Source organism: Oncorhynchus mykiss, chromosome 1 (assembly GCF_057628025.1).
Source record: "Oncorhynchus mykiss isolate SJ-2025 chromosome 1, ASM5762802v1, whole genome shotgun sequence".
In the NCBI taxonomy this organism is placed as follows: Eukaryota; Metazoa; Chordata; class Actinopteri; order Salmoniformes; family Salmonidae; genus Oncorhynchus; species Oncorhynchus mykiss.
Genome location: NC_143022.1, coordinates 4,905,001 through 4,926,621, shown reverse-complemented (window position 1 = coordinate 4,926,621; position 21,621 = coordinate 4,905,001). Strand labels below are relative to the sequence as shown.

Below are 21,621 nucleotides of genomic sequence, written 5' to 3'. Positions count from 1 at the left end.
GGAGGCCCGCTGCTGTAACTGCTAAACTGCTTTTTGTACACTGTACAGCATGATTGTTGTGGGTTTAATAACATGTTAGTTCTAGTAGTTATATTGACTATGACGTTAGCTAATATGGTGACAATGATGTAGGCTGTGGGTAGTGGTTAGCGGTTATGGTACAATTTCTTTGCTTGTAAATGTTTTTTCGCCCTGGTCTTAGACAGCTGACAGTGTTGTGCACTGAAGTCCATAAGTGGAGAGAAAAGGTGAGAGGAGGAGAGAACGTAGATGCAATGAGGAATAAGAATGAGTAAAGGTGTCATCCTGTTATGTGGCTGCTATGAAAGTGAACTGTGTGCGCGGGTGATCAGGGGATGTATTCGTTCCGTCAATTATGTTGAAAAACATTTCTTAAACAGAAGCAAACGCAACAAAACGGTGATAAACATACCTGAATTCGTCCAGTAGAAACTTTTGTTTGCAACTATTTGGACTAATGAATACACCCCCAGATCGACTAGATGCAGGCAAGAGTGTTCAAGGCGTTAGTGCATGTGTCAATGTCTGTCAGGTTGATTACACTAAATTACCTCAACCTGTGTGCACCTACGTTGTAAACTTTCATTCGTAGGCTAGGTTGTAGTAACCTCGTGATGAGCATAGGGAAGATTGTAGTATCATGTAGTAGCCTAAACCTATCAATGTTACATTGAACTGGGTGAATGGAATATGAATGACACCCAATATGCTATAATAGAAATAAGGCCATGCTCATTAAAAAATGTAAAATCACCCTCCCTAATCTTAAACGGCACCAACAGCCGTATACCCACTTTTTGTTGTTGTTGCTGTTGTTGTTGTTGTTGTTGTTGTTGTTGTTGTTGTTGTTGTTGTTGTTGTTGTTGTGGGCATACACTCACCTCTTAATCACTTCTTAATCCCCACGATACATGTCAAACTAGATTAGTGTAGTGGAGGTGTACTAATGGAACAGACCAGAATGTTTAGCTTAAAATCTAGATCAACTAGTATTTCTTCCCATTTTGAGAGCAGCAATGTCAGTGGGCCTATGCACAAATGCTCCAAAATGTGCGGTTTCATGGACAGAAATGGAAATATCTGTTAAATGTTTGTTTTTTTGTTGTTGAAAGAATCAAAGAGAGAAGATCAAAAGATGCAATAACTATAATAAATAAGTGATAAAATAATATAAAAATAATGGCTACTAGACAATTAAATAAATAAAAAACGTTGATTTTTAAAACCAGGGGGCGACCGCTGATTGGCTGAATTAATTTGATCATGCTTTGTGATACGCCCCGGGTTTCATTACGTTTTAGACCCTGTCACATGATGTTAGACCCTGTCACATGATGTTAGACCCTGTCACATGATGTTAGACCCTGGTGAACACCAGTGAGCCACCAGATCCACCATGAGAAACATCTAGTCTATCCCTCTGTCCTTCTACTCTTGTTGGATGTAAATGTCTGGTTTATCAGGCTGCCATGACCGTTCTGATTGTTTATTCACAAATTAATTTCAATTTAATTTTTTGCTATTTTTTTTTTTGCTGTACCTGAGAGAGCAGATCTAGAAGTTCTGACTGAACACACATTTGAGTGACTCAGGACAGTCCATTTACATTGTGCTGTTATAATTTTATGCTAGCAGTTCCACTCTCATAGCAAATAGCTGGCAAAACAACCCAAGCAACGACCACACGGCCCATGGGCCCGTAGGGGCGGAGCTGCTGCTGGCAGTCCCCGAGGGGCGGAGCAATAAGCCTGTTTTGAACAATATATTTTTGTTCACAGGTAAAGCACAGCTGTTAATTGAAATGCATTCCAGGTGACTACCTCATGAAGCTGGTTGAGAGAATGCCAAGAGTGTGCAAAGCTGTCATCAAGGCAAAGGGTGACTACTTTAAAAGAATCTCAAATATAAAATACATTTTCATTTGTTAAACACTTATTATTGGTTAGTACACAATTCCACATGTGTTATTTCATTGGTTTGATGTCTTCGGTATTATTCTACAATGTAGAAAATAGTAAAAAATAAAGAAAAACCCTTGAATGAGTAGGTGTGTCCAAACTTTTGACTGGTGCTGTATAAAAAGAAAATCCACATTTTATTTAGTTTTTTTAAACTTTGAGAGAGAAAATGGAACAAATCAGAAATCTGTGAATTTCTGACTCAGTTGACACAGCCTCAATGACCTATTTCAATAATAGACCTACTATTAGTCTATTTGCACAGTACAGCTTGGGTTGGCCTGACTGTGAAAGACCAATATGGGATTCCTCATTTTCAGTCATTCAGAGTGTACGTCACTGTTTTGTCAGAAGTTTTCACAAAGGGCGCCTTTCCTTCAGCTGGGAGAAATGTTTAGTATATCCACTTCGCCAGGCACCATTACACCACTGCGTGATTCAACCCGTTTTTACCCCATTATAAAATGTATCATTAGATTTGGGCAATTAGAACCAATGATGTATACCACTATTTATACTTGGTGTATAATATAAATCATTGGTTAGAACACTATTGATCTGCCACGGAGATCTTCAAATATGATATATCCCGCAGAAAGTATGTTTCCTCCCGCTACAGCAAACTATTTGATCATTAACCAATTTGTATCAAAGCGAGGCTACAAAGTAGCCCTGTACCCATCGAACTCACCGCGTCCCTCTCGCTATGGAAACGTCCCGGGAGCGTCCGGTTACCCCGGCAACCTCTGCTGAGATTTGCCTCGCCAGCTCGCACTCTGTTGTCTCTGCAAGTTCTTTAATACGTTTTTAAGGTGACTTAGCAAAAGTTAGGAAATCGTTATTCGTCGTAGAATGCTTAGATTCAGTTAAATAAAAAAATAGTATGCCACTTAGTTTATGCGTTACAGCGACTTACTTTGGTTTTAAAGCAATGCTTTTTCAAATTGTTTTTCGTTTTTTTTCTTTGACCAGGTTTCCTTTGCAGGTGTGTTTTGTGGATTGTAGCTAAATCCTCTCTTTTCTGACACAGTGTAGAAGTTCCTATCAGTTTGTTTCAATGAGTTCTCAAGGAGACCAACGCGAACCAACATCACCTGGACTGGAAGCTGTGATTCAGGTTTGTGCAACAGTAGCCTGAGTTTGAACATGAGCTCAAATTGTGCATTTAGGATAGTTTTGCAAATAGAAGAAAGCCAAGCACTTGTTGTTAACTAATGAAAACAGAGAACTACAAACATTTCGATGCTGCATTCTCACTCTGCAAGACTGCATTTAGTCGCATTAAATGTTACCCTATGTATATCACAATCTCTAAACACAAAAATATTAATCTGCCTAATATTTGGTTCGTCTCCCTAGGCAGTGGGGTTTCCTCCCACATTAAAAATGCTTCAGTGTACAGTAGGGCTATTTCCCTAGTAACCATTGCATGCTAATTATCCAATACAGTAATTACTGGTTGATGGTGGGATGGTGGTGTGAGGCAATGGCTGTAGAAAGAGTCTCTGCTCCACCCTGACAGCAGCACACAGACAGACAGACAGACAGACAGACAGACAGACAGACAGACAGACAGACAGACAGACAGACACACACACACACACACACAGAGTAACTATTGGGTGGTGTGTGTGTGTGTGTGTGTGTGTGTGTGTGTGTGTAGAAGCTGGAGGAGTCTCTACTCTCTAGTCTCCCTGACAGAAGCAGCAGGGTAGAGGAGAGTAACCTGTCTCTGACACCAAGAGGAGATGGACAGGAATCTGCTGCTGACAAACTCGCCGCCTCGCCCATCTCAGGCTCCGCCTGCTCTACAGCAACACCTGTCTCCTCCCGCATCAGACAGATCCTCACCAGGAACCTGGCTGACCCTAACCCTGCAGGTAGACCAAGGCCACACCTTTCTCAGGTCACAGCTCATGGAACATAATGTATAGAACATATCTGATCATACTGATATCTACCTCTTATCATCAACCTACTGATATCTACCTCTATCATCAACATACTGATATCTACCTCTATCATCAACATATTGATATCTACCTGTATCATCAACATACTGATATCTACCTCTATATGTGTAGAGCGATATCTAGCTCTATCATCAACCTACTGATATCTACCTCTATCATCAACATACTGATATCTACCTCTATCATCAACCTACTGATATCTACCTCTATCATCAACATATTGATATCTACCTCTATCATCAACATACTGATATCTACCTCTATCATCAACATACTGATATCTACCTCTATCATCAACCTACTGATATCTACCTCTATCATCAACATACTGATATCTACCTCTATCATCAACATACTGATATCTACCTCTATCATCAACATACTGATATCTACCTCTATCATCAACATACTGATATCTACCTCTATCATCAACCTACTGATATCTACCTCTATCATCAACATACTGATATCTACCTCTATCATCAACATACTGATATCTACATCTATCATCAACATACTGATATCTACCTCTATCATCAACATACTGATATCTACCTCTATCATCAACATACTGATATCTACCTCTATCATCAACATACTGATATCTACATCTATCATCAACATACTGATATCTACATCTATCATCAACATACTGATATCTACCTCTTTCATCAACATACTGATATCTACATCTATCATCAACATACTGATATCTACCTCTATCATCAACATACTGATATCTACCTCTATCATCAACATACTGATATCTACCTCTATCATCAACATACTGATATCTACCTCTATCATCAACATACTGATATCTACCTCTATCATCAACATACTGATATCTACCTCTATCATCAACATGCTGATATCTACCTCTATTGACATACACTGGCCAGGTGAATTCAGGTGAATTCAGGTGAAAGCTATGATCCCTCATTGATGTCACCTGTTAAATCCACTTCAGTCAGTGTAGATGAAGGGGAGGAGACCGGTTAAATACTCATTTTTAAGCTTTGAGACAATTGAGACATGGATTGTGTCTGTGTTCCATTCAGAGGATGAATGGGCAAGACAAAAGATTTACGTGCCTTTGAACGGGGTATGGTAGTAGGTGACAGGGGCACCGGTTTGTGGTTCAAGAACTGCAACGCTGCTGGGTTTTTCACACTCAACAGTTTCCCTTGCGTATCAAGAATGGTCCAACACCCAAAGGACATTCTGCCATTTTGACACAACTATGTGAAGCATTGGAGTCAACATGAGCCAGCATCCCTGTGGAAAGCTTTCGACACTTTATAGAGTCCACACCCTGATTGAATGCAACTCAATATCAGGAAGGTGTTCTTAATGTTTATACCTGTATGCTCTTTACCCTCAGATGATGACATCAGTCTTCAGGAAGAGAACAGCGTACTGAAGGAGCAGCTCTCTCAGACCAGGATGGACCGGGACCAGCTACTGGAAAAACAGACCCAGCTCACAGACAGGGTAGGAACCAGAGCATCATCACTGAACAGATCATGCTCACAGACAGGGTAGGAACCAGAGCATCATCACTGAACAGATCGCGCTCACAAACAGGGTAGGCTACAAGTTCTGGTCCAGTCAGTTCTGCTCCAGTGAGTTCTTCTCCAGTCAGTTCTGCTCCAGTGAGTTCTGCTCCAGTGAGTTCTGCTCCAGTCAGTTCTGATCCAGTCAGTTCTGATCCAGTCAGTTCTGCTCTAGTCAGTTCTGCTCCAGTCAGTTCTGCTCTAGTCAGTTCTGATCCAGTCAGTTCTGCTCTAGTCAGTTCTGCTCCAGTCAGTTCTGCTCTAGTCAGTTCTGATCCAGACAGTTCTGCTCCAGACAGTTCTGCTCCAGACAGTTCTGATCCAGTCAGTTCTGATCCAGTCAGTTCTGCTCTAGTCAGTTCTGCTCCAGTCAGTTCTGCTCTAGTCAGTTCTGATCCAGTCAGTTCTGCTCTAGTCAGTTCTGATCCAGTCAGTTCTGTTCTAGTCAGTTCTGATCCAGTCAGTTCTGCTCTAGTCAGTTCTGCTCCAGTCAGTTCTGCTCTAGTCAGTTCTGATCCAGTCAGTTCTGATCCAGTCAGTTCTGCTCTAGTCAGTTCTGCTCCAGTCAGTTCTGCTCTAGTCAGTTCTGATCCAGTCAGTTCTGCTCTAGTCAGTTCTGATCCAGTCAGTTCTGCTCTAGTCAGTTCTGCTCCAGTCAGTTCTGCTCTAGTCAGTTCTGATCCAGTCAGTTCTGCTCTAGTCAGTTCTGCTCCAGTCAGTTCTGCTCTAGTCAGTTCTGATCCAGACAGTTCTGCTCCAGACAGTTCTGCTCCAGACAGTTCTGCTCTAGTCAGTTCTGCTCCAGTGAGTTCTGCTCCAGTGAGTTCTGCTCCAGTCAGTTCTGCTCCAGTCAGTTCTGGTGCAGACATTTTCAAATAGGACTAATGATGATTCTGTCTGAACTACACAATAGTGGAAATAAGATGGTGAACAACGGACATTATTCCATGTGTTATTTAGGAGTGTGTTGATCTCCCCACATCATCTGTCTGTCTAGAACTAGAATCACAGTCTTTCTCTGTCCTTTTATATCTATGAGCTACATACCGACCATACTTGTTGCGGTTTCGGTGGAGCGCCAGGCCTGAATAACTTCAGTGCACTAGTGAGGACTGCATGGCATCCCATTCACGATTACTAACTACTCTACTGTTTTCAGGGAAGGGCTGTTTCTCTGTGTTTTATTTCACCTTTATTTCACCTTTATTTAACCAGGTAGGCCAGTTGAGAATAAGTTCTCATTTACAACTGCGACCTGGCCAAGATAAGGCAAAGCAGTGCGACAAAAACAACAACACAGAGTTACACATAAACAAACGTACAGTCAATAACACAATAGAAACATCTGTATACAGTGTGTGCAAATGAAGTAAGGCAATAAATAGGCCAATAAATTAATTAATTTGGGACACACTTTTTCATTCAAGGGTTTTTCTTATTTTTTTTAAAACTATTTTCTACATTGTAGAATAATAGTGAAGACATCAGAACTTTGAAATAACACATATGGGATCATGTAGTAACCCAAAAAGTTTTTTATCAAATGATAATGTATTTTATATTTGAGATTCTTCAAAGTAGCCACCCTTTGCCTTGATGACAGCTTTGCACACTCTTGGCAATTCTCTCAACCAGCTTCACGAGGTAGTCTCCTGGAATGCATTTCAATTAACAGGTGTGCCTTGCTAAAAGTTAATTAGTGGAATTTCTTTCCTTCTTAATGCGCTTCAGCCCATCAGTTGTGTTGTGACAAGGTAGGGGTGATGTACAAAAAAAAGACGAAGTCCAAATTATGACAAGAAAAAGCAAAGAGAAATGTCCATCATCATCATCACTTTAAGACGTGAAAGTCAATATAACACGGAAAATTGAATGTTTCTTCAAGTGCAAAAACCATCAAGCGTTATGATGAAACTGGCTCTCAGAGTTTACAGAGGAGTATAGAGTGCAGTGATGTTTCCTATAAGGAGCATTGGCGGCCGAATGGTAAAGAACATCTAGCCGCTTGAGAGCACCCTTACCTGCCGATCTATAAATTACGTCTCCCTAATCTAGCATGGTCATCTGAATCAGGGTTAGTTTGCCAGCTGGGGTGAAAGAGGAGCGATTACGATAGAGGAAACCAAGTGTAGATTTAACCTTAGCCTGCAACTTGGATATGTGCTTGGAGAAGGACAGTGTACCGTCTAGCCATACTCCCAAGGTGTCAACTTTAAGCTCTAAACCCTCAGAAGTAGTAATCACACCTGTGGGGAGAGGGTCATTCTTCTTACCAAACCACATGACCTTTGTTTTGGAGGTGTTCAGAACAAGGTTTAGGGCAGAGAAAGCTTGTTGAACACTAAGAAAGCTTTGTTGTAGAGCGTTTAACACAAAATCCGGGGAGGGGCCAGCTGAGTATAAGACTGTATCATCTGCATATGAATGGATGAGAGCAGAAATCAGTGTTAACAAGCAGAAACCCCAGGCTTTTACAAGATTAGAAATCAGTGTTAACTCTTGTAACTACCCATCCCGGATCCGGGAGCGTTGTCATCAACTGACACTAATTAGCATAACGCAACGGACATAAATCGATAATAGTACGAATAATTCGATAATATATCAACCGGGACTGGTGGCTTCTTAGTAGGAAAGAGAGAAACAATGGCCGCATTTGTCCTTTACGCACCAAACACTCTGAGAGACTTCAGCTGACCACTGACGCAATGTTGACGTTCAGGCTCATTTTTTCGAAATAAAAGCCTGAAACTATGTATTGTCACACTAGACACATTAGGGAAGCCATAGAAAAAGGAATTCGGTTGATATCTCATTCACTGCTCAATAGGAACGCAGCGCTTTCTAAATAAGAGTCCCTTCCTGATTGGATCCTTTTCTCAGGCTTTCGCCTGCAATATCAGTTCTGTTATACTCACAGACAATATTTTTTACAGTTTTGGAAACTGTAGAGTGTTTTCTATCCTAAGCTGTCAATTATATACATATTCTAGCATCTTGTCCTGACAAAATATCCCGTTTACTTTGGGAACGTTATTTTTCCAAATATGAAAATAGTGCCAGATTCAACAAGTTAACAAGCAGAAATCTGAGCTCAAATCAGAATTTGGGGCAACAGTAGATGAGCCAGAGGCAAATAGCATAAAGCACAAGAAGAAATACAATGAAAGCGTTTTTGAGTAAGCGCACATAATAAGCTTTACAAGTTAATTAGCCGACCTAAAATTCAGATCAGAGTCCGCGCTGTGTGAGTATGTGCGTGTGTGGTGGAGATGAGCGAAATCTTGGGAGAGAGGGGGGAGTGTGTGGTGGAGGTACCTGTACCAGACAGGAGGAGAAAGACCAGGGAGAGAGGGGGGAGTGTGGTGGGGGTACCTGTACCAGACAGGGGGAGACAGGCCAGGGAGAGAGGGGGGAGTGTGGTGGGGGTACCTGTACCAGACAGGGGGAGACAGGCCAGGGAGAGAGGGGTGAGTGTGGTGGGGGTACCTGTACCAGACAGGAGGAGACAGACCAGGGAGAGAGGGGTGAGTGTGGCGGGGGTACCTGTACCAGACAGGGGGAGACAGGCCAGGGAGAGAGGGGGGAGTGTGGTGGGGGTACCTGTACCAGACAGGGGGAGACAGACCAGGGAGAGAGGGGGGAGTGTGGTGGAGGTACCTGTACCAGACAGGAGGAGACAGGCCAGGGAGAGAGGGGGGAGTGTGGTGGGGGTACCTGTACCAGACAGGGGGAGACAGACCAGGGAGAGAGGGGGGAGTGTGGTGGAGGTACCTGTACCAGACAGGGGGAGACAGGCCAGGGAGAGAGGGGGGAGTGTGTGGTGGAGGTACCTGTACCAGACAGGGGGAGACAGGCCAGGGAGAGAGGGGGGAGTGTGTGGTGGAGGTACCTGTACCAGACAGGGGGAGACAGGCCAGGGAGAGAGGGGGGAGTGTGGTGGGGGTACCTGTACCAGACAGGGGGAGACAGACCAGGGAGAGAGGGCGAAGTGTGTGGTGGAGGTACCTGTACCAGACAGGAGGAGACAGACCAGGGAGAGAGGGCGAAGTGTGTGGTGGAGGTACCTGTACCAGACAGGGGGAGACAGGCCAGGGAGAGAGGGGGGAGTGTGGTGGGGGTACCTGTACCAGACAGGGGGAGACAGACCAGGGAGAGAGGGGGGAGTGTGTGGTGGAGGTACCTGTACCAGACAGGGGGAGACAGACCAGGGAGAGAGGGGGGAGTGTGTGGTGGAGGTACCTGTACCAGACAGGAGGAGACAGGCCAGGGAGAGAGGGGGGAGTGTGGTGGAGGTACCTGTACCAGACAGGAGGAGACAGGCCAGGGAGAGAGGGGGGAGTGTGGTGGGGGTACCTGTACCAGACAGGGGGAGACAGACCAGGGAGAGAGGGGGGAGTGTGGTGGAGGTACCTGTACCAGACAGGGGGAGACAGGCCAGGGAGAGAGGGGGGAGTGTGTGGTGGAGGTACCTGTACCAGACAGGGGGAGACAGGCCAGGGAGAGAGGGGGGAGTGTGTGGTGGAGGTACCTGTACCAGACAGGGGGAGACAGGCCAGGGAGAGAGGGGGGAGTGTGGTGGGGGTACCTGTACCAGACAGGGGGAGACAGACCAGGGAGAGTGGGCGAAGTGTGTGGTGGAGGTACCTGTACCAGACAGGAGGAGACAGACCAGGGAGAGAGGGCGAAGTGTGTGGTGGAGGTACCTGTACCAGACAGGGGGAGACAGGCCAGGGAGAGAGGGGGGAGTGTGGTGGAGGTACCTGTACCAGACAGGAGGAGACAGACCAGGGAGAGAGGGCGAAGTGTGTGGTGGAGGTACCTGTACCAGACAGGGGGAGACAGGCCAGGGAGAGATGGGGGAGTGTGTGGTGGAGGTACCTGTACCAGACAGGGGGAGACAGGCCAGGGAGAGAGGGGGGAGTGTGTGGTGGAGGTACCTGTACCAGACAGGAGGAGACAGGCCAGGGAGAGAGGGGGGAGTGTGTGGTGGAGGTACCTGTACCAGACAGGAGGAGACAGGCCAGGGAGAGAGGGGGGAGTGTGGTGGAGGTACCTGTACCAGACAGGGGGAGACAGGCCAGGGAGAGAGGGGGGAGTGTGTGGTGGAGGTACCTGTACCAGACAGGAGGAGACAGGCCAGGGAGAGAGGGGGGAGTGTGGTGGAGGTACCTGTACCAGACAGGGGGAGACAGGCCAGGGAGAGAGGGGGGAGTGTGTGGTGGAGGTACCTGTACCAGACAGGAGGAGACAGGCCAGGGAGAGAGGGGGGAGTGTGGTGGAGGTACCTGTACCAGACAGGGGGAGACAGGCCAGGGAGAGAGGGGGGAGTGTGTGGTGGAGGTACCTGTACCAGACAGGAGGAGACAGGCCAGGGAGAGAGGGCGAAGTGTGTGGTGGAGGTACCTGTACCAGACAGGAGGAGACAGGCCAGGGAGAGAGGGGGGAGTGTGGTGGAGGTACCTGTACCAGACAGGAGGAGACAGGCTAGGGAGAGAGGGGGGAGTGTGTGGTGGAGGTACCTGTACCAGACAGGAGGAGACAGGCCAGGGAGAGAGGGGGGAGTGTGTGGTGGAGGTACCTGTACCAGACAGGAGGAGACAGGCCAGGGAGAGAGGGGGGAGTGTGGTGGAGGTACCTGTACCAGACAGGGGGAGACAGGCCAGGGAGAGAGGGGGGAGTGTGTGGTGGAGGTACCTGTACCAGACAGGGGGAGACAGACCAGGGAGAGAGGGGGGAGTGTGGTGGAGGTACCTGTACCAGACAGGGGGAGACAGGCCAGGGAGAGAGGGGGGAGTGTGTGGTGGAGGTACCTGTACCAGACAGGGGGAGACAGACCAGGGAGAGAGGGGGGAGTGTGGTGGAGTACCTGTACCAGACAGGGGGAGACAGGCCAGGGAGAGAGGGGGGAGTGTGGTGGGGGTACCTGTACCAGACAGGGGGAGACAGACCAGGGAGAGAGGGGGGAGTGTGGTGGAGTACCTGTACCAGACAGGGGGAGACAGGCCAGGGAGAGAGGGGGGAGTGTGTGGTGGAGGTACCTGTACCAGACAGGGGGAGACAGACCAGGGAGAGAGGGGGGAGTGTGGTGGAGGTACCTGTACCAGACAGGGGGAGACAGGCCAGGGAGAGAGGGGGGAGTGTGTGGTGGAGGTACCTGTACCAGACAGGGGGAGACAGACCAGGGAGAGAGGGGGGAGTGTGGTGGAGTACCTGTACCAGACAGGGGGAGACAGGCCAGGGAGAGAGGGGGGAGTGTGTGGTGGAGGTACCTGTACCAGACAGGAGGAGACAGACCAGGGAGAATGAGGTGAGTGTGGTGGAGGTACCTGTACCAGACAGGGGGAGACAGACCAGGGAGAGAGAGGTGAGTGTGGTGGAGGTACCTGTACCAGACAGGGGGAGACAGGCCAGGGAGAGATGGGGGAGTGTGGCGGTGGTACCTGTACCAGACAGGGGGAGACAGACTAGGGCAGACGGTGAACAGAGAGGGGGGAGTGTGGCGGGGGTACCTGTACCAGACAGGGGGAGACAGGCCAGGGAGAGAGGGGGGAGTGTGGTGGGGTACCTGTACCAGACAGGGGGAGACAGGCCAGGGAGAGAGGGGAGAGTGTGGCGGTGGTACCTGTACCAGACAGGGGGAGACAGGCCAGGGAGAGATGGGGGAGTGTGGCGGTGGTACCTGTACCAGACAGGAGGAGACAGGCCAGGGAGAGAGGGGGGAGTGTGGTGGAGGTACCTGTACCAAACACAAGCATTTAGTTAGATACTACTGCCCTGTTGGAGCTAGATACACAAGCATTTAGTTAGATACTACTGCCCTGTTGGAGCTAGGAACACAAGTATTTAGTTAGATACTACTGCACTGTTGGAGCTAGGAACACAAGCATTTAGTTAGATATTACTGCACTGTTGGAGCTAGAAACACAAGCATTTAGTTAGATATTACTGCACTGTTGGAGCTAGAAACACAAGCATTTAGTTAGATACTACTGCACTGTTGGAGCTAGGAACACAAGCATTTAGTTAGATATTACTGCACTGTTGGAGCTAGAAACACAAGCATTTAGTTAGATACTACTGCACTGTTGGAGCTAGGAACACAAGCATTTAGTTAGATATTACTGCACTGTTGGAGCTAGAAACACAAGCATTTAGTTAGATATTACTGCACTGTTGGAGCTAGATACACAAGCATTTAGTTAGATACTACTGCACTGTTGGAGCTAGAAACACAAGCATTTTTCTGCACCTGTGATAACTTCTGCAAATCTGTGTTTTAAATATTTTCCATCCTTATTTGAAACGTGGAAAATACTGTGTTTACGAATCAACAGAGTCATTGTGTATTTTCTGTGTGTGTGTGTGTGTGTGTGTGTGTGTGTGTGTGTCAGCGTGCTGTAAGAGTAAAGATCCATGAAGGCTTTCCTTGTGGTCTGTCCAGTCAGAGTTAGACCCCCTGTGCGCTCCGACTGGGGCCAGCGTCCCCACCCCCACCCCACCTAGGTGCTGCTGTTTTGGGGGGAAATTAGAAGGTCCCTGGAGTCCCTGGAAGAAAAAGCCGATTTTTCAGCGTGGTACAAAGCGGTCGTTTGTGGTAACACTACTCTCTTTCTGCTGCTCTACTCTGATGAACACTGCTGGAACGTATTTGAGAAATACAATTTAATTAGTTTGGCTGACAAATAGAATAGTTATTTATTTATTTGGGAGATATTTGGAAGGTGTGAAAAGCCAGAGAGACTGAGACAGAGAGAGTTAATTATTGTGTTCCAAAAAAAAAAGGTCCAGTCGCCAGGACCGCAAATACAAATTCCATCTAGACACCGTTAGAGCACACAAACTATGCCTACCTTGGCCTAAACATCAGCGCCACAGGTAACTTCCACTAAGCTGGGAACGAGCTGAGATACAAGGCAAGAAGGGCCTTTTATGCCATCAAAAGGAACATAAAATTTGACATACCAATTAGGATCTGGCCAAAAATACTTGAATCAGTTATAGAACCCATTGCCCTTTATGGTTGTGAGGTCTGGGGTCTGCTCACCAGCCAAGAATTCACAAAATGGGACAAATACCAAATTGAGACTCTGCATGCAGAATTCTGCAAAAATATCCCCAGTGTACAACATAAAACACCAAATAATGCACGTAGAGCAGAATTAGGCCGATAGCCGCTAATGATCAAAATCCAGGAAACGATTCCCAAACCTTCATCACAAAGCCATCGCCTACAAAGAGATGAACCTGTAGAAGAGTCTCCTATGCAAGCTGGCCCTGGGGCTCTGTTTACAAGGACAGCAACACAATTAGACCCAGAACAGAATTAGGTGTGACGTTCTGACCTTAGTTCTTTTGTTATGTCTTTGTTTTAGTATGGTCAGGGTGTGAGTTGGGTGGGTTATCTATGTTAGTTTTAGTATGGTCATTGTGTGAGTTGGGTGGGTTGTCTATGTTAGTTTTAGTATGGTCATTGTGTGAGTTGGGTGGGTTGTCTATGTTAGTTTTAGTGTGGTCAGGGTGTGAGTTGGGTGGGTTATCTATGTTAGTTTTAGTATGGTCATTGTGTGAGTTGGGTGGGTTATCTATGTTAGTTTTAGTATGGTCATTGTGTGAGTTGGGTGGGTTGTCTATGTTAGTTTTAGTGTGGTCAGGGTGTGAGTTGGGTGGGTTATCTATGTTAGTTTTTCCATGATTTGCTATTTCTGTGTTAGGCCTGGTATGGTTCTCAATCAGAGGCAGCAGTCAATCGTTGTCCCTTGATTTTATAACCATATTTAGGTAGCCGGTTTTCTATTGTGTTTCGTGGGCAATTATTTTCTGTGTGTGTTTCGGTTTGTTATTTCACTGTGTTATTTTTGTATTTTGTCGTGTTCAGTTCGTTCTATTAAATATGGACACTTACCGCACTGCGCATTGGTCCTCCTCTTCTCCTTCATACGACGACCGTTACATTAGGCCAATACCCACTAATTATCAAAATCCAGAAAAGAGCCGTTAAATTCTACAACCACCTAAAAGGAAGCGATTCCCAAACCTTCCATAACAAAGCCATCACCTACAGAGAGATGAACCTGGAGAAGAGTCCCCTAAGAAAGCTGATCCTGGGGCTCTGTTCACATACACAAACAGGCCCTACAGAGCCCCAGGACAGCAACACAATTAGACCCAACCAAATCATGAGAAAACAAAAAGATAATTACTTGACACATTGGAAAGAATTAACAAAAAAACAGAACAAACTAGAATGCTATTTGGCCCTAAACAGAGAGTACACAGTGGCAGAAAACCTGACCTCTGTGACTGACTCAAAATTAAGGAAAGCTTTGACTATGTACAGACTCAGTGAGCATAGCCTTGCTATTGAGAAAGGCCGCCGTAAGCAGACCTGGCTCTCAAGAAGACAGGCTATGTGCTCACTGCCCACAAAATGAGGTGGAAACTGAGAAACTGAGCTGTACTTCCTAACCTCCTGCCCAATGTATGACCATATTGGAGACACATATTTCCCTCGGATTACACAGATCCACAAAGAATATGAAAACAAACACGATTTTGATAAACTCCCATATCTACTGGGTGAAATACCACAAGGTGACATCACAGCAGCAAGATTTGTGACCTGTTGCCACGAGAAAAGGGCAACCAGTGAAGAACAAACACCATTTTAAATACAACCCATATTTATGTTTATTTATATGATAAATATGTCTTTATTCTTTTTTTGAACTTTTGTTTACTGTTCATTGTTGTTGTTTATTTCAATTTTGTTTATTATCTAGTTTACTTGCTTTGGCAATATTTTCAAATGTTTCCCATGCCAATAAAGCCCTTAATTTAGAGAGAGAGAGAGAGAGAGAGAGAGAGAGAGAGAGACCTGTTGCCACGAGGAAAGGGCAACCATTGAAGAACACACACCATTGTAAATACAACCCATATTTATGCGTATTTATTTTATCTTGTGTCCTTTAACCATTTGTACATTGTTAAAACACTGTATATATATATATAATATGACATTTGTAATGTCTTTACTGTTTTGAAACCTCTGTATGTGTAATGTTTACTGTTAATTTTTGTTGTTTTTCACTTTATATATTCACTTTGTATGTTGTCTACCTCACTTGCTTTGGCAATGTTAACACATGTTACTCATGCCAATAAAGCCCTTGAATTGAATTGAGAGAGAGAGAGAGAGAGAGAGAATTGAATGGCCATTGAAAAGTAATGATGGAGAGACACAGACAGACGGGCCTCACCCTGCAATTCACTGCAGTCATGCAAAATGAAAACGTTTGACAAAGGTCATAAAGGTCATACCACGAGGAACTTCACTGGACGTTATGGCCTTCAAGGAACTTCACTGGACGTTATGGCCTTCAAGGAACTTCACTGGACGTTATGGCCTTCAAGGAACTTCACTGGACGTTATGGCCTTCAAGGAACTTCACTGGACGTTATGGCCTTCAAGGAACTTCACTGGACGTTATGGCCTTCAAGGAACTTCACTGGACGTTATGGCCTTCAAGGAACTTCACTGGACGTTATGGCCTTCAAGGAACTTCACTGGACGTTATGGCCTTCAAGGAACTTCACTGGACGTTATGGCCTTCAAGGAACTTCACTGGACGTTATGGCCTTCAAGGAACTTCACTGGACGTTATGGCCTTCAAGGAACTTCACTGGACGTTATGGCCTTCAAGGAACTTCACTGGATGTTATGGCCTTCAAGGAACTTCACTGGACGTTATGGCCTTCAAGGAACTTCACTGGACGTTATGGCCTTCAAGGAACTTCACTGGACGTTATGGCCTTCAAGGAATTTCACTGGACGTTATGGCCTTCAAGGAACTTCACTGGACGTTATGGCCTTCAAGGAACTTCACTGGACGTTATGGCCTTCAAGGAACTTCACTGGACGTTATGGCCTTCAAGGAATTTCACTGGACGTTATGGCCTTCAAGGAACTTCACTGGACGTTATGGCCTTCAAGGAACTTCACTGGACGTTATGGCCTTCAAGGAACTTCACTGGACGTTATGGCCTTCAAGGAACTTCACTGGACGTTATGGCCTTCAAGGAATTTCACTGGACGTTATGGCCTTCAAGGAACTTCACTGGACGTTATGGCCTTCAAGGAACTTCACTGGACGTTATGGCCTTCAAGGAACTTCACTGGACGTTATGGCCTTCAAGGAACTTCACTGGACGTTATGGCCTTCAAGGAATTTCACTGGACGTTATGGCCTTCAAGGAACTTCACTGGACGTTATGCAAACGGGAAACATCATGATGCTCCTTTTTTGTTTGTTTAGTTTTTATTGTTGGATTTTAACAAATCAAATTTGAGAATTTAATTTAATAATACAAAAATGTTCTATCAGCACATTGACTGTAGTCACGCTGGAAAAACACTGGATCACTGCTACTCTAACTTCCGTGACGCTTACAAGGCCCTCCCCTCCTTTTTTTCGGACCACGACTCCATTTTGTTCTTCTCTTCCTCTTGGCAGAAACTCAAACAGGATGTACCCGTGCTATTCAACGCTGATCTGACCAATCGTAATCCACGCTTTTGAATACACGGGCTGGGACACGTTCCAGGTAGCCTCTGGGAATAATATTGACATATACGCTGATTCAGTGAGTGAGTTTATAAGGGAGTGTATAGGAGATGATGTACCTACTGCGACTATTAAAACCTATCCTGACCAGAAACCGTGGATAGATGGCAGCATTCGCGCAAAACTTAATGCGTGAACCACCACATTTAACCATGGAAAGGTTACTGGGTATATGGCCGAATACAAACAGTGTAGTTAATCGCTCCGCAAGGCAAACAAACAAGCGAAACGTCAGTACAGAGACAAAGTGGAGTCGCAATTCAACAGCTCAGACACGAGACGTATGTGGCAGGTTCTACAGACAATCACGGACTATAAAGGGAAAACCAGCCACGTCACGGACACCGACGTCTTGCTTCCGGACAAACTAAACACCTTCTTCTCCCGCTTTGTGGATAACACAGTGCCACCAACGCTCCCAAGGACTGTGGGCTCCTTCTCCGTGGCCGGCGTGATTAAGACATTTAAACGTGTTGACCCTCGTAAGGCTGCCGTCCCAGACGGCATCCCCAGCCGCGTCCTCAGAGCTTGCGCAGACCTGCTGGCTGGAATGTTACCGGACATATTCAATCTCTCCTTATCCCAGTCTGCTGTCCCCACATGCTTCAAGATGGCCACCATTGCTTCAAGATGGCCACCTGTCCCCAAGAAGACAAAGGTAACTGAACTAAATGAGTCTCGCCCCGTAGCACTCACTTCTGTCATGATGAAGTGCTTTGAGAGTCTAGGTAAGGATCATATCACCTCCACCCTACTTGTCCACCCTACTCCCCTCTTAGACCCACTTCAATTTGCTTACCGCCCCAATAGGTCCACAGATGATGTAATCACCATCACACGCTGCCCTAACCCATCTGGACAAGAGGAACACCTACTGTATGTAAAAATGCTGTTTATTGACAATAGCTCAGCATTCAACACCATAGTACCCTCCAAGCTCAACATTAAGCTCGAGGCCCTGGGTCTCAACCCCGCCCTGTGCAATTGGATCCTGGACTTCCTGACGGGCCGCCCCCAGGTGGTGAACGTAGGATACAACATCTCCACTTTGCTGATCGTCAACACTGGGGCCCCACAAGGGTGCATGCTTAGCCCCCTCCTGTACTCCCTGTTCACCTATGACTACGTGGCCATGCACCTTCAACTCAATCATCAAGTTTACAGACGACACAACAGTAGTAGGCTTGATTACCAACAACGACGAGACAGCCTACAGGGTGCAGGTGAGGGCACTCAGAGTGTGGTGTCAGGAAAACAACCTCTCACTCAACATGAAGAAAACAAAGGAGATTATCGTGGACTTCAGGAAACAGCAGAGGGAGCACCCCCCTATCCACATCGACGGGACAGTAGTGGAGAGGGTAGTAAGTTTTATGTTCCTCGGCGTACACATCACGGACAAACTGAATTGGTCCACCCACACAGACAGTGTGGTGAAGAAGACGTAACAGCACCTCTTCAACCTCAGGAGGCTGAAGAAATGTGGCTTGTCACCTAAAACCGTCACAAAATGTTACAGATGAGCAATTGAGAGCATCCTGTCGGGCTGTATCACTGCCTGGTACGGCAACTGCACAACCCACAGCCGCAGGGCTCTCCAGAGGGTGGTGCGCTCTGCACAACGCATCACCGGGGGGAAACTACCTGCCATCCAAGACACCTACAGCACCCGATGTCACAGGAAGGCCATAAAGATCAAATACAACAACTACCCGAGCCACTGCCTGTTCACCCCGCTATCATCCAGAAGGTGAGGTCAGTGCAGGTGCGTCAAAGCTGGGACCGAGAGACTGAAAAACAGCTTCTATCTCAAGGCCATCAGACTGTTAAACTAAATCATTGATAAATATAAAATAACTGAATTGTACCTTCATTTAACTAGGCAAGTCAGTTAAAGAACAAATTCTTATTTACAATGGCGACCAATCCCAGCCAAATCTGGAAGACGCTGGGCCAATTGTGCTCCGCCCTACGGGACTCCCAATCACGGCCGTTTTTGATACAGCCTAGATTCAAACCAGGGTCTGTAGTGACGCCTCAAGCACTGAGATGCAGTGCCTTAGACTGCTGCGCCACTCAGGAGCCAAATATATAATACACACAGGTATAATACAATATTATAATAGTAGTACTATAATAATGCAATACTATATCATTGTGTTTACTTGATAGCAACTGACACAAATAGCTAGCTAGAACAAAGTGTTAATAAAATTAAAATAAAGTTAAAGTAATTTAGAAGTAAAACAAACAAATGTTGTCCAGGAGACATCTACAGAGGGGGCTAAGAGCTATATAAATCCCCACCAGATAATTACTATGCCATGTGATGTTATATTGATGACATCTACAGAGGGAGCTAAGAGCTGTGTTGTCACTAAACACAGGGAGGCTGCTGTCTACATACAGACTTGAAATCATTGGCCACTTTAATAAATGGGATAACTAGTCACTTTAATGATGTGTACATATCTTACGTTACTCATCTCATATGTATATATTGTATTTTATACCATCTACTGCATCTTGCCGATGCCGCTCGGTCATCGCTCATCCATATATTTATATGTACATATTCTCATTCCATCCCTTTAGATTTGTGTGTATTAGGTAGTTGTTGGGGAATTGTTAGATTACTTGTTAGATATTACTGCACTGTCGGAACTAGAAGCACAAGCATTTCACTACACTCGCATTAACATCTGCTAACCATGTGTATGTGACCAATACAAGTGGATTTGATTTGGATTTGATTTGATTCCTGAGGAGTCAAGTACATTATTCACCAGCAGCAACAGGCCCTTTCTGCCAGCTGCTTATCCCTCTCCTCTCCTCTCCTCTCCTCTCCTCTCCTCTCCTCTCCTCTCCTCTCCTCTCCTCTCCTCTCCTCTATTCTCCTCTATTCTCCTCTCCTCTCTATTCTTCTCCTCTCCTCTCCTCTCCCCTATTCTCTTCTCCTCTTCTCCCCTCTCCCTGTCAGACTGTGTTTTTCCTACGTAGCGTGATCGTTTGGCAGTAGCCTCTGATGTTAATGCTGTGTGCTAATCAATGTCCTGGAGCAAAATACCGGCCTAACTGACTGTGGTATGCAGCACGCAGAGCACACAGAGCAAAAGTGCATCCCAAGTTGCATCCTATTCCCTATATAGTGCACTACTGTTGACCAAAGGCCCCATAGGGAATGGGGGGGGGGGGGTGCATTTGGAACACAGTCTTTGCCTCAACACTTGTTTCTTACTCCTGCATGTCCTGAAGGATCGCATATCACTGCATCATGTGATCCACCTAATTTATCATACCTTTTGTGGCCCATGTCAAACACTATGTCCTCAACTGTCTTTGATTAATGCGGCCTGCCAGTCATCCTGTGAGTACGTAACAAATGGCTCCCTATTCCCTATATAGTGCACTACTTTAGACCAGAGCCCTATTCCCTATGTAGTGCACTACTTTAGACCAGAGCCCTATTCCCTATATAGTGCACTACTTTAGACCAGAGCCCTATTCCCTATATAGTGCACTACTTTAGACCAGAGCCCTATGGAACCCTATTCCTCGTATAGTGCACTACTTTTAGACCAGAGCCCTATGGAACCCTATTCCCTATATAGTGCACTACTTTTAGACCAGAGCCCTATGGAACCCTATTCCCTATATAGTGCACTACTTTTAGACCAGAGCCCTATGGAACCCTATTCCCTATATAGTGCACTACTTTTAGACCAGAGCCCTATGGAACCCTATTCTCTATATAGTGCACTACTTTTAGACCAGAGCCCTATGGAACCCTATTCCCTATATAGTGCACTACTTTTAGACCAGAGCCCTATGGAACCCTATTCTCTATATAGTGCACTACTTTTAGACCAGAGCCCTATGGAACCCTATTCTCTATATAGTGCACTCCTTTAGACCAGAGCCCTATAGAACCCTTTTCCCTATATAGTGCACTACTTTTTAGACCAGAGCCCTATGGAACCCTATTCCTCGTATAGTGCACTACTTTTAGACCAGAGCCCTATGGAACCCTATTCTCTATATAGTGCACTACTTTTAGACCAGAGCCCTATGGAACCCTATTCCCTATATAGTGCACTACTTTTAGACCAGAGCCCTATGGAACCCTATTCTCTATATAGTGCACTACTTTTAGACCAGAGCCCTATGGAACCCTATTCTCTATATAGTGCACTACTTTTAGACCAGAGCCCTATGGAACCCTATTCCCTATATAGTGCACTACTTTTAGACCAGAGCCCTATGGAACCCTATTCCCTATATAGTGCACTACTTTTAGACCAGAGCCCTATGCAACCCTATTCTCTATATAGTGCACTACTTTTTAGACCAGAACCCTATGGAACCCTATTCTCTATATAGTGCACTACTTTTAGACCAGAGCCCTATGGAACCCTATTCCCTATATAGTGCACTACTTTTAGACCAGAGCCCTATGGAACCCTATTCCCTATATAGTGCACTACTTTTA

At 45.7% G+C, this 21,621-nt stretch overlaps 1 protein-coding gene across 1 annotated transcript in view; it reads left to right on the top strand.

Annotated features, from left to right (window-relative positions):
* Window positions 1–2,916: 2,916 nt before the first annotated feature.
* Window positions 2,917–21,621, top strand: part of crocc2 (ciliary rootlet coiled-coil, rootletin family member 2) — a 182,783-nt gene continuing 164,078 nt past the window's right edge. Inside the window, exons 1-3 of the mRNA XM_036983156.2 lie at window positions 2,917–3,096; window positions 3,643–3,859; window positions 5,337–5,446. Of these exons, the coding sequence (XP_036839051.2) occupies window positions 3,037–3,096; window positions 3,643–3,859; window positions 5,337–5,446 (387 nt within the window). The 5' untranslated portion in view covers window positions 2,917–3,036. The remainder of the gene's footprint in view (window positions 3,097–3,642; window positions 3,860–5,336; window positions 5,447–21,621) is intronic.